The sequence below is a fragment of the Eumetopias jubatus genome, unplaced genomic scaffold (assembly GCF_037043125.1).
Source record: "Eumetopias jubatus isolate StellerSeaLion01/CBP00866 unplaced genomic scaffold, mEumJub1_p1.0 scaffold_6, whole genome shotgun sequence".
Lineage (NCBI taxonomy): Eukaryota > Metazoa > Chordata > Mammalia > Carnivora > Otariidae > Eumetopias > Eumetopias jubatus.
In genome coordinates, this window is record NW_028274812.1 from 147,155,107 (window position 1) to 147,167,390 (window position 12,284).

The 12,284-nt window shown below is 39.3% G+C and overlaps 1 protein-coding gene across 1 annotated transcript; it reads right to left on the reverse strand.

Annotated features, from left to right (window-relative positions):
- Nucleotides 1-642: 642 nt before the first annotated feature.
- LOC114199756 (olfactory receptor 2B8-like) lies at nt 643-1,596 on the reverse strand. The gene has a single exon (XM_028091747.2). It carries the CDS (start codon nt 1,579-1,581, stop codon nt 643-645), a length of 939 nt encoding a protein of 312 aa, XP_027947548.2. The 5' UTR covers nt 1,582-1,596.
- Between the last annotated feature and the right edge of the window lie 10,688 nt (nt 1,597-12,284).

Consider the following 12,284-nt stretch of genomic DNA (forward strand, 5'->3'; position numbering starts at 1 on the left):
AAGATCACTTGTCATAAGCATGACCAGCTCAGGGGATTCAAGGCCCTGGGGGATGCTGGTTAGCTGTCAGGATAGGGAACAGTACATTTGTTATGCCTGTGTCCAGTCCAAGACACAAACACATTTACCTGCACTGGGCTACATGTTGGGAAAACCTACCAAAACTCAGAAATATTTCTTTGAAGATGGCATTGTCAAAGCTCCAAGCTCCATAGGACAATACACTGTTTGTGACAATACACATGTACAAAAACCCAGATCCATACCCCAAAACACATTTATGTGCAAACTGAGTCTGAGTTAAGATTTAAGAGCTAAAATGTCAGATTCAATTGTTCTGGCTCGGATGTTCATATATATTACTCATAATTCAGAACTGTATGTCATTTTGTTCATAATGAGATGACTATTCATAAAATTAGACATATGGAGATATTTAATAATTAATGTATATTTTATTTTTTCTTTCAAATTTCTCCTGGCAAATCTGGTAAACTGCACAGAACATTGGATGTCCTGGGAAATAGATAATTTCCCATAGTTTTATAACCCCTGCATTCAAACCCCTGCACCCACTAGAAAATCTAAAATAAATAAAAAAATTAAAAAAAATTTTAAAAGGGGGGGGTCTTCTCCGCCCAGTCATGTGCAGTCATGGCCCCTCCAAAGCACCTTCTTCATTGCTCCCGTTACATCCTTATTCTTCAGCGTATATATGACGGGGTTGACCATGGGGGTGATGATGGTGTAGAACAGAGAAATGAACTTGCCCTGATCCTGGGAGTGGTTGTTGCTGGGCTGGAGGTAAGCATAGATGGCCGTGCCATAGAACAGGGAGACCACTGTGATATGGGACCCACATGTCCCAAATGCTTTCCTCTGCCCTGTAGATGACTTTATTCTTAAGACTGCCCTGACAATCTGACCATAGGAAACTGTGATTAATGCCACAGGAATGAAAAGAAAGATCACGCTGACGAAGAACATCTCAGACTCATACACAGTGGTGTCAGCACAGGCAAGCTTGAGCAGTGGGGGGACCTCACAAAAGAAGTGATCTAGTTTATTTCTCCCACAAAGTGGGACAAGGAAGATGAGCACTGTCTGCAAGGAGGAATTGGCAAAACCAAGAGACCATGATGCAGAAGCCATGAGGGCACAGAGACGGGGGTGCATGATCACTGTGTACTGCAGGGGCTTGCAGATGGCTGCATAGCGGTCCAATGCCATGACCCCTAAGAGAATGCATTCTGTGCCTCCCAACCCTAGAGCAACAAACAGCTGAGCCACACAGCCACCAAAGGAGATAGACTTGTCTGCTCCCCTGAGATGCACCAGGAGCTGCGGGACAGTGCTGGTCGTGTAACACAGGTCCAGAAAGCTTAGGTTGGAGAGGAAAAAGTACATGGGAGTCTGAAGATGTGGGTCCAGGTGGGACAAGGCAATGATGGCGGTGTTTCCCAGCAGAGTGAACAGATAGAAGACCAGAAGAACCACAAAGAGGACTAGCTCCAGTTGAGGCCGGTCAGAGAAACCCAGCAGGATAAACCCAGTGAAAGAACTGCCATTTTTCTGTTCCATCCTCTGTTAGCACATGTTTCCTGCAGGACCAAGCATTTAGCAATTTTTAAAAGAAATCTTCAAAAAAGAAATTACGGGGGGGTTGGATCTATCATGTTATAAGACACGGCCATGGGATATTATAAGTAACTATTTCAATAAATGACTGAAACTGACCTAGCTTATACCAGTTTAGTTCCACATTATCATGAAAAGTGAATCATTAATATGTAATATTAGAAAAATGAAATAATGGACCTTGTGTTGGCATCAGTCATAGGTATGAAAGGTCTTTCAGTCTGAGTTTAAAGAGACTTAAAGTGCTATAAGTATGTACATACATTGTAGAGAGAATGGGGGTGAGGGAAAAAGAGGGAGAGCAGTCAGGAAGGATCAGACAGAGATGCAGACCGAGGGAGAGACGTTATTGTAAATGTGTATCTCATGATAGTACACACCTGGATTTGCTCACACCTCAGTAGATTATAATACAAAATAAACTCAAAAATGCATTCAGATAGAGGAATTTATGATCTAGAATATACTTATACAAAGAATTTAATTACATTCAAAATATCTCAACTAGTCTGCATATAAAAATTTTGGCACAATTGTCTCTCTAAATAAGATATTATATTTAGGAAACCTACACTGGTTTTTCTTTTGTATGGGAGAAGACAATTACATACTCAGAGAGGACCTGAGAACACCACCATTCAATTACAGTGCTTAACTTTGCCTAAAGATGCTTAAAATTTACCGTATCAATTTATCAGGAACTCTGAAAATTCCCTGGCTGTGCATGTGCATGGTCAGGTGGAATAAGAACTCTAAAATTCAGTGGCCACCACACCTTCCTCTTCCTTCTGCAGATTTCTATTTCACACATTGCCAACTAGAATGGGTAAAATTCCTGAAAGAGGTAGGTTTATTCCCTATCAACATTCTAATCAGAATTGGCACTTTATGGCTGCCTGGGTGGCTCAGTCGGTGAAGCGTCTGACTCTTGATTTTGGCAGGTCATTATCTCAGGGTTGTGGGATCAAGCCCTACATCAGGCTCTGTGCTGGGCATAGATCCTGCTTAAGATTCTATCCTTCTTCTCCTTCCTCCAAAAAATAAAAAGAATAAACACTTTAAAAAGTTATCCAATCATGTAATCTATGTACAAAGTGTAATGCTTTACATCACTTCATATGATACAATCATTAATAGATAAAAATCAGATACATGCTGAAAGCAATGACAGGTCAAAGCACTATATTGAAAAACTTAAAGTAATACAAGGAAAGGCACAAAGAAAAAGATATTTTGGTATTATAAACATCTCAGACAGCTGTCGACGTTAGGTTAATTATCACCTTTCTAGAAGCTATCTTTAAGGGTTAGTGACACTGGACCCAATATACGGCTGGCTCTAAGGTGAGTCTGATGTTCATTTTTATCCAGCTGCTCAGTACTGAAGAACCATAGTTACATGCCAACCAAAGAGGCATCAGAAAACGGGAATTTCAGTTCTATCATATACAAATGTTTAGGCATACAGTACATTTTTAAAATTCTTCTAAGACTTTTAAAGTCTGAATATCGGGTTTTGGAGTAGACCCATTGATATGTAAAAGAAACTGGTACAAAACTGGCATAAAATAAATGTTCATAAATTCTGAATAGAGAATGTAGTATTTCACAGTATTTTTTACCTCCTTTGATTTCATATAAGGATGTATTCAGTGGTATCCACAAAAAAAAGTCCATGCACAAAAAATTTCTTAATGGAATTAATTATAAAGATATCTGAAACAGTGTAAATGTGCAACAACAGGGAATATGTCTAGACTCACTCCTGCTCAGAAGAGCAAATAAAAACAAACCATGGTTCAGTCTCACGCACACATGCACAAATACAGATACTTATCTGAAATAAATTGCTGGCAACTTTTTAAATGTGCCTCATAAAGGACACACTCACCAAAGTGAAGGAGGGCAAACATAAAATGTTAATTCATCCAAGGAAAACACCAATTTAATAATGCACCATTAGAATAAAATAATGATATATATTAACATTATCTTATTGATGAGGACTAAGAAGGCAGGAGAGAAAAGATAAAACCCTGGTGAGATGAACTTGTACAAATGATTTGCTGCTTTACAGGATTATATATGTATGTGTGTGTGTATACATACATATAAAGAATGCTAAATGGCTGGGTGATAGACATTGGGGAGCATATGTGCTACGGTGAGTGCTGTGAATTGTGCAAGACTGTTGAATCACAGATCTGTACTTCTGAAACAAATAATGCAACATATGTTAAGAAAAAAGAAAAAGAAGATAGCAGGAGGGGAAGACTGAAGGGGAGTAAGTTGGAGGGGGAGATGAACCATTAGAGACAATGGACTCTGAAAAACAAACTGAGGGTTCTAGAGGGGAGGGGGGTGGGGGATGGGTTAGCCTGGTGATGGGTATTAAAGAGGGCACGTTCTGCACAAACAATGAATCATGGAACACTACATCAAGAACTAATGATGTGATGTATGGTGATTAACATAACAATTAAAAATTTAAAAAAATATTTCAATATAAAGAATGTTAAATGGCTACCTATCTGACAAGTATAAAAATGAAAATCATTTTAAGTTGAAAAATAAAATATCAGGCAGTGGAGATGCCCACTAAAACAGAAAAAAAGAACGTGGTTGTCTCTGCATGTTACAATTGCTTCCAGTGCCTTGTGGGAGATGTACAAATACCAAGCTGCAGAAGAAAAAGTAGGAAGAAACCTGAATGTTTAGTTAATGGACGAATTAGGCAAATAACAAGTTGTGTGTGTGTGTGTGTGTGTGTGTGTGTGTGTGTGTGTGTGTGTGTGTGTGTGAAGTAATTGGGAGGGAACTAGAACACTCATGTCATAGTCTATCATGCTACTTTTATTTTTATTTCTCATTCCATTCAGGAAAATTACTATCCTTTAGTAACACTGAATATGGGAAAGATCAGGCTGTGCATTGCATTCTCCCATCGATTCTCAAGAGTATGTTCTGCTGATTGGGTCACTTTCTTCCCTTTCACCTCCCCTCCTCAGCATCCATCCCTCTCCAATCTGTGTGCACCACCACAGAACACAATCTTCCTAGAGGAAGGATATAGTTTGATTAAGGTTATATGAGAAATTTCACTTCATCTCCTTCTTACCACATTTAAGACTTGTGTAATTAGACTAAAAACCATCATCTATGTGTAGGTAAGCATCAAATGACTGAATGCAGTAAGAGAGATTGATTCCTCTTAGACAAACTATGTAAATAATACTGGCTGGAAATATGAAACACACTCCCTCTCTAAAAAAATAATAATATAAAATGTTCTAGCTAAGAAACAGAATTTTAAACTTTATTTAATTTTAATTAATTTAAATTTAAGTGACTTCCTGTGGCTACTTACTCCTGTATTGGACAGCACAGCTCTGGAGCATGAATTGCATCAGATTTAGTCCTGCCTTGGCATTGGCAGCCTTGTCTATCCCATGAGTCTGTCACTGGCTGTGAGCTGCCCCCACCCTGTCCCTGAGACCACCTGGCAAAGTGGCTCCCTTTCAGCTGAGGGCAAATCTCTGAAGAAGGGAATGGCTGTGAATCTTGCAGCCCATGTTCCTAACACATAGGGTAAGGATTGGATCAGCAGCCAGGTAGACAGCATCTGAGCAGGGCACCAACGGCATTCATACAAGAGTCCATTCAGGATCCTGGGCAAGGATAGAAGGATGGAACCCAGTGTACCTCACACATCACCTCAGTGCAATCACACACACACACACACACACACACACAACTTGTCATTTGCCTAATTCATCCATTAACTAAACATTCAGGTTTCTTCCTACCTTTTCTTCTGCAGATTGGTATTTGTACTCTAGAAATATCATCATTTCTTGTTAACAATAAAGTCAACATAAAGATACATTGACAAAATATTCCCAAAATGGAACTTCTCTGTTGTAAATTTCAACATAGCATTTTTATTTTGCTTTTCAAATTTTTATTTAAATTCTAGTTAGTTATTACATAGTGTAATATTCGTTTTAGGACTAGAGTTTAGTGATTCATCGCTTACATATAACACGCAGTGCTCAACATAAGTGCCTTCCTAATGTCCCTTTCCCCACCCACACCCTCCACAAACCCTCACTTCGTTCTCTATGATTAAGATTCTCTTATGGTTAGTGTCTCTATTTTTTCCCCTTCTCATAAGTTCATCTGTTTTGTTTCTTAAATTCCAAATACGAGTGAAATCAAACAACATAGCATTTTTAAACTCCATACATATTTTAGATATTTTGGTAACCAATAAGTGAGAAAATGAGGATTTAGAAGATATAACTACTGGTGCTGAGTAAGCATTGAGAACAAATATTGTCTAATTTCACAGACAATAAAGACCAAAAGGAAAGCATAGAAGCATATAATCTGATACACATATGTATATAGGGCATATTTTATTACCACTGATATACACATATTTAAAATTATTTTCCACATGTGCATACACAGGTATAATGAAAGTACTACAGTAGAATGAAATGTCTGGGAACGACTTGGTGGAGTCTATAATGAACAACTAAACTTAGTTCCTGTGTTTGGTGACCTTCCACAGTCTTCCTTGAGACAGTGGACCACATATGCAAACCAATACAGCTCTTCTGTTTCAAGAACAATTGCAACTGAAAATAAACTAACTTCCAATTCCTAAAGCAACACAGAAACCAAGTGCCATTTCACTCACCTTTGAATTTAAGCTATTTCACTACCCCCTTTCCAAGGCACTGCCTAAAGACAGTAATGGGGATTGGCCCTTGGACATGTAGAATCAGTTGCACGTGGTAAATGCAAAGGCTGACTATACCAGCACTGGCTTATCCATAGATTTTTCCTAAGTGAAAGGATGCTTTCTCGTGATGACTTCATGTGTCTTCAGGTGGTACAGAGATCTGCACTTTGCCTCTAGGAGGTAGGAGATGAAGTCCCTTGCAAACTCTCACTATGCTTTCCCGAATACAATGACCTGCCTGTATGAGCACAGGAGAGGGTGCTGTGACGCTCAGCTGTGGCTGGGCTGGCACTGAGAACCAAATGTGTTTCCCTGGCTGACGTCTCTGGGGAGCAGATGCCCACACTGCTGATGAGCCCCTGTCACTGAGCGGTCCAGAGATGGCAGTCCTCAGGGAGAATGACGACTAAGGACAAAGCCAGAGGAGACCTCATCCATCTCTTTTGTTATTTCATATATTTCACAGAGGACAAATAACTCCCTAGATCTCCCAAACCACCTTGTTCACATCTATGAATGACCTACATGTTTTACAAAACACTTGAGTTTTTTTGTCACAATCACCCAAAAATTTCTTCTAAATATATAAGTAAGAGTCTATTCAGTTACTTAATTTTAATGTAAATATGTAAATAAATTCTTAATTTCATTGATAACCATCATATATATGGGATCACAGAGCTAATATTTAGGCAATTCTTATCTTTACCATGAATATAAAGGAGGGCAACCAAATTCTACCAAACTTCTAATGTGGCAAAGGAAAAAAACCCTCAAATCCTCTAAAACACTCTTCAGTTTATATCCACAGGTTTTAATGATGTACTCAAACAATTTTTATAAAAATTATCTGTGTTTTGCGCATCTGGGTTGCTCAGTCAGTTAAGTGTCTGCCTTTGGCTCAGGTCATGAGCTCAGGGTCCTGGAACTGAGCTCCACATCAGGCCCCCTGCTCGGCAGGGGGTCTGCTTCTCCCTCTACCTCTGCCCCTCCCCTTTCTCATGTTTGCTCTCTCTAAAATAAATCAGTAAAATCTTTAAATAACATTATCTGTGTTTTTAATAAAACATACATTGTTTATTTAAATTCAACTAGTCTTTGCATTTAAGTTCCAAATGATTTTGACTTTACCGGGTTAATTAAAATAATCACTACAGAAAAACAGAAGGAAGTTGATGGGTGGTTTGTGGCTATTTCTCGTAGGTCCATAAGTTTCAATTTCATTTATCATGTTCGACCAGAAGAGATAAACTACTTCCTGCTAAAAATGTTCTTAGATTTGAATTTTCTCAGTTATTCCCAAGGCAGTTAGATTCCCTCCTGGGAGTTAGAGGGAAAATTGGCAGACTCTATAGCCAGGGTGTCCTTTGAAGAGGGAGGGAATCACAGTCCTGCTATTACCTGCTGTTACACTTTGCATCCCCTGGCAGCCTTACATGCTCAAATGGCTTTAATAATAGTGTGGCCTTATGTAGTAATGTGGACCCACACTTACATCCTAGACTCAATATTATCTAGGATAACGCTCAGGCACCTACTCCAAGATACGCATATAAGGACGGCCAACAGCAGCATTGTTTGTATTAATGGAAACTAGAAACAATCCAAATGCTTATAATGGTAAACTAGGTAAACTGTGGCCCATTATTATAAAAGAGTACTCTACAACAATATGAACAAATCTTAGCTAAACAGGGACACCTGGATGGCTCACTCCCTTAAGGATCTGACTCTTGATCTCAGGGTCATGAGTTCAAGCTCTGTGCTGGGCTCCACGCTGGGTGTGGAGCCTGCTAAAGAACATCGGCTAAACAAACAGAAACTGTTTTTCACACAAAGTGCTGAGCAAATGATGCAAGTCACAAAGTAATCCTTCCGTCTACATAAAGCTCAAAAACAAGTAAAACAAATTATTCTTTATGAATTCGAATATGGGTGGTAAGACTATAGCTAGAGTAAAAAATTATGGTAAAAACTAAAAACGATATCAAAAGGCTGATTATAACAAAGTCAAGATCAAAATAGAGAGAAAGGTGTGCAGTTGAGTAGAGTCCAAGGTTCTGTCCAGGTTCTAGTGAAGGGTGTCAATATCATGACCATTCACTTTTCCATGATTCTTTAAATTAAACGATTTATATGTCGGTCAATTTATATGTCATATTTTTATATGACAGTGTTGTACCCAGTATTATACCTATGACAATAAGAAAGCAGGAAACAAAGTTACTATATAAAAATAATATAAACGATGAAGAGTATTTTTAAAAGGATGAAAGTGGCTGATAAAATCACATTTGGAAAAGCTAACTTTAGACAAAAAAGATACACTATCAAGGACTTGTAAGGAATCACACAGGCGGACTCCAATGAATACCTACCAAAATAAGATTTTACCGAAAAGCAACATAATTGAAAAAGGAAGGAGCAAGAATATTTCTCCAGCAGGAGCCTGGACACCATCCTCCCTGCAAAGCTGCAATTGTGAGGACAGTCTTTCATCTCAAAGATCCAAACTGCCACCAGCTCAGTACATTCTCCAAGAGGCTACTTCTGGTCTCTGAGTTGTTCCCAGCTCTCTGATCCTCTCCTCATTACTTGTCCCCCATCTGAGGGAAGCAGTGGGAAGAGCCCAACCTTCCTACTAAGTGAGATTCCACTGCCCCTGCACTGCTGCCCTGTGTTGGGATCTGTGGTTACCACTGGGTAAACAGATAAAGAGCCTAAGAGGAGAACGTGAAAAGGAAAAGCCTCCAAGAAAAGGGAAAGAGACAGATGACAAATCCAGAAGGACAAATGACAGAAGCTGAAACAGACAGGACATATACACAGAGATTCCAGTTACACAGAAAACAGACATCCAGACGGCTGACAGACACATAAAAAAATGCTCAACGTCGCTCGGCATCAGAGAAATGCAAATCAAAACCACAATGATATATCACCTCACAACTGTCAGAATGGCTAAAATTAACAACAGAGGAAACATCAGATATCGGGGAGGATGCGGAGAAAGGGGAACCCTCCTACACTGTTGGTGGGAATGCAAGCTGGTGCAGCCACTCTGGAAACAGAATGGAGGTTCCTCAAAAAATTAAATATAGAGCTACCCTACAACCTAGCAATTGCACTATTAGGAATTTATCCAAAGGATACAAAATACAGTCTCAAAGGGATATATGCACCCCAATGTTTATAGCAGCATTATCAACAATAGCTAAATTATGGAAAGATCCCAAATGTCCATCAACTGATGAATGGATAAAGAAGATATGGTATAGATAGATAGATAGATAGATGGATAGATAGATACACACAATGGAATATTACTCAGCCATCAAAAAGAATGAAATCTTCCATTTACAATGGTGTGGATAGAGCTGGAGGGTATTATGCTAAGTGAAATAAGTCAGTCAGAGAAAGACAAATACCATATGATCTCATTCATATGTGGATTTAAGAAAGAAAACAGATGAACATATGAGAAGGGGAAAAAGAGAAAAAAGAGAGGGGGAATGTAGCCGTAAGAGATTCTTAATGACAGAGAACAAACTGAGCATTGATGGAGGGAGGGAGGTAGGGGATGGGTTAAATGGGTGATGGGTATTAAGGAGGGCTCTTGTGAAGAGCACAGGGTGTTGTATGTAAGTGATGAATCACTGAGTTCTACTCCAGAAACCATTATTGCACTGTATGTTCACTACTTAAAATTTAAATGAAAAAAAAGACACATTTTTCCCTCATGGTTCTGGAAGCCAGTCCAAAATCAGGTGTCATCCAGGTACCCTCTTTCTGAAGGTTCTAAAGGAGAATGTGTTTAGGTCTTTCTGTTAGCTTTCCTGTTGCCAGAAATCCTTGGTGTTCTTTGGTTTGTAGATTCATCTTGATGAATCATTGCTCTAAATTTGCCTCTGTGGTCACATGGAATTCATTGTTGTTCCAATCTTTCCTTCACATGGCGTTCTCCCTGTATTCTGTGTCTGTGTCTCTGTTTTCCCTTCTCATGAGGACACTGGCCATTCTGGATCAAAGCCCACCTTCATCATGGATGACTTCATCTTCATTAGATTACATCTTCAAAGGCTCTCTTTTCAAATAAAGTCACATTCATATGCACAAGGTGTTAGGATATGACCACATCTTTTGTCTGGACATAATTCAACCCAAAAGAGGAGCTTTGCTTCTTGGCTTCTCTACTTCTAACAAAGGGATCAGCTGACCTCTCAGTCACCAAGACTGGCATCCATAATGATACTGGGATATCCTGATAATTCCCCTGTAGTCACTCATTATATGCTGCCCTGTCTTAGGCTGCCCGCAAGCTCCATAAGCAGATCCAGAATTAAGGGCAGAATTGATATACCATAGCATATACTTGAAAATTGTTAAGAGAATAGATCATAAAAGTTCTCATCTCTAGAAAAAAGAGGTAACTATGGGCAGCAATAGATGTTAACCAGACTTACTGCAGTGATGATTCCACAGTATACACCAGTATTGAATCATTACATTGTATGCCTAAAACTAATACAAATGTTATGTGAATAATGTATCTCAAATTAAAAAAGGAATTTATTTTTTTAAAGATTTTATTTATTTATTTGAGAGAGAGAATGAGAGAGAGAGAGCACATGAGAGGGGATAGGGTCAGAGGGAGAAGCAGACTCCCTGCCGAGCAGGGAGCCCGATGCGGGACTCGATTCCGGGACTCCAGGATCATGACCTGAGCGGAAGGCAGTTGCTTAACCAACTGAGCCACCCAGGCACCCTAAAAAAGGAATTTAAATACTAGGGGAAAAAATATTGTGTCTAAACTATTAAATAGTATTGGTAAATAGAAGTTAAGTAGAGACAACAGTTTCACTCCCAGTCATTTTGGCAGGAAGAGACTGACTACCTGTTGATGTCACCTCTCCAGAGCCTTCCTCTTTGGCTGCCTTTGGGGAGCCAAACTCTGAGTACTTCAACTGAGGTTAGTGAGTTACATGAGACAGGACACTATTGGGACCACTAAAAACACACACAGCTTCAGTCCCTAAAGCATGTACTTTCACTCTGATGACATAAAAATATCCCTCAGATATAATAGTAGCCCTTTTATTCATGGGCGGATACCATAGAATTCACAGCTTCTAACTTCTGTTTAGCTGCAGACTCAGTTGTCCACTCTAATTTATCCTTGCCACCCCTTTTGGATTAAACTGTATTTTGTCTAATATAAGTCTATCTACACTTTCACTCCCAATCATTTCAGAACTATAAGATAGGGGCACCTCGGTGGCTCAGTCAGGTAAGTGGCTGCCTTTGGTTCAAGTCATGATCCCAGGGTCCTGGGATTGAGTCCCCTGTTGGGCTCCCTGCTTGGTGGGGAGTCTGCTTCTCCCTTTCCCTCTGGCACTCCCGCCGTTTGTGCTTTCTCTCTCTCTCTCTCAAATAAATAAATAAAATCTTTAAAAAATATATTAGCAAACCTAATTCAACAGCAGATTAAGAGGTTCATACACCATGATCAAGAGAGATGTATAGCAGGACACAGGATAAGCCAACATACAAAATCAAAGACGTGGTACATCACATTAGTAGAATGAAAGAGAAAAATCCTATGACTATCTCAATAGATGCAGAAAAGCATTTAACAAAACACAACATCTTTTCATGGTAAACACGCTCAACAAATTAGACGTAGAAGGAATGTGCCTCCACATAATAAAGGCCATATAGGACAAACCCATGGCTAACATACTCAATGGCAAAAGGTTGGAAGCTTTTCCTCTAAGATCAGAAACAAGACAAAGATGCCACCTTCACTACTCTTACAGAACATAGACAAGAAGTCCTAGCCTAAGCAATCTGGGGGGAAAATGAAGAAATAAATGGCATACAATTTTTTTTAAAAAGT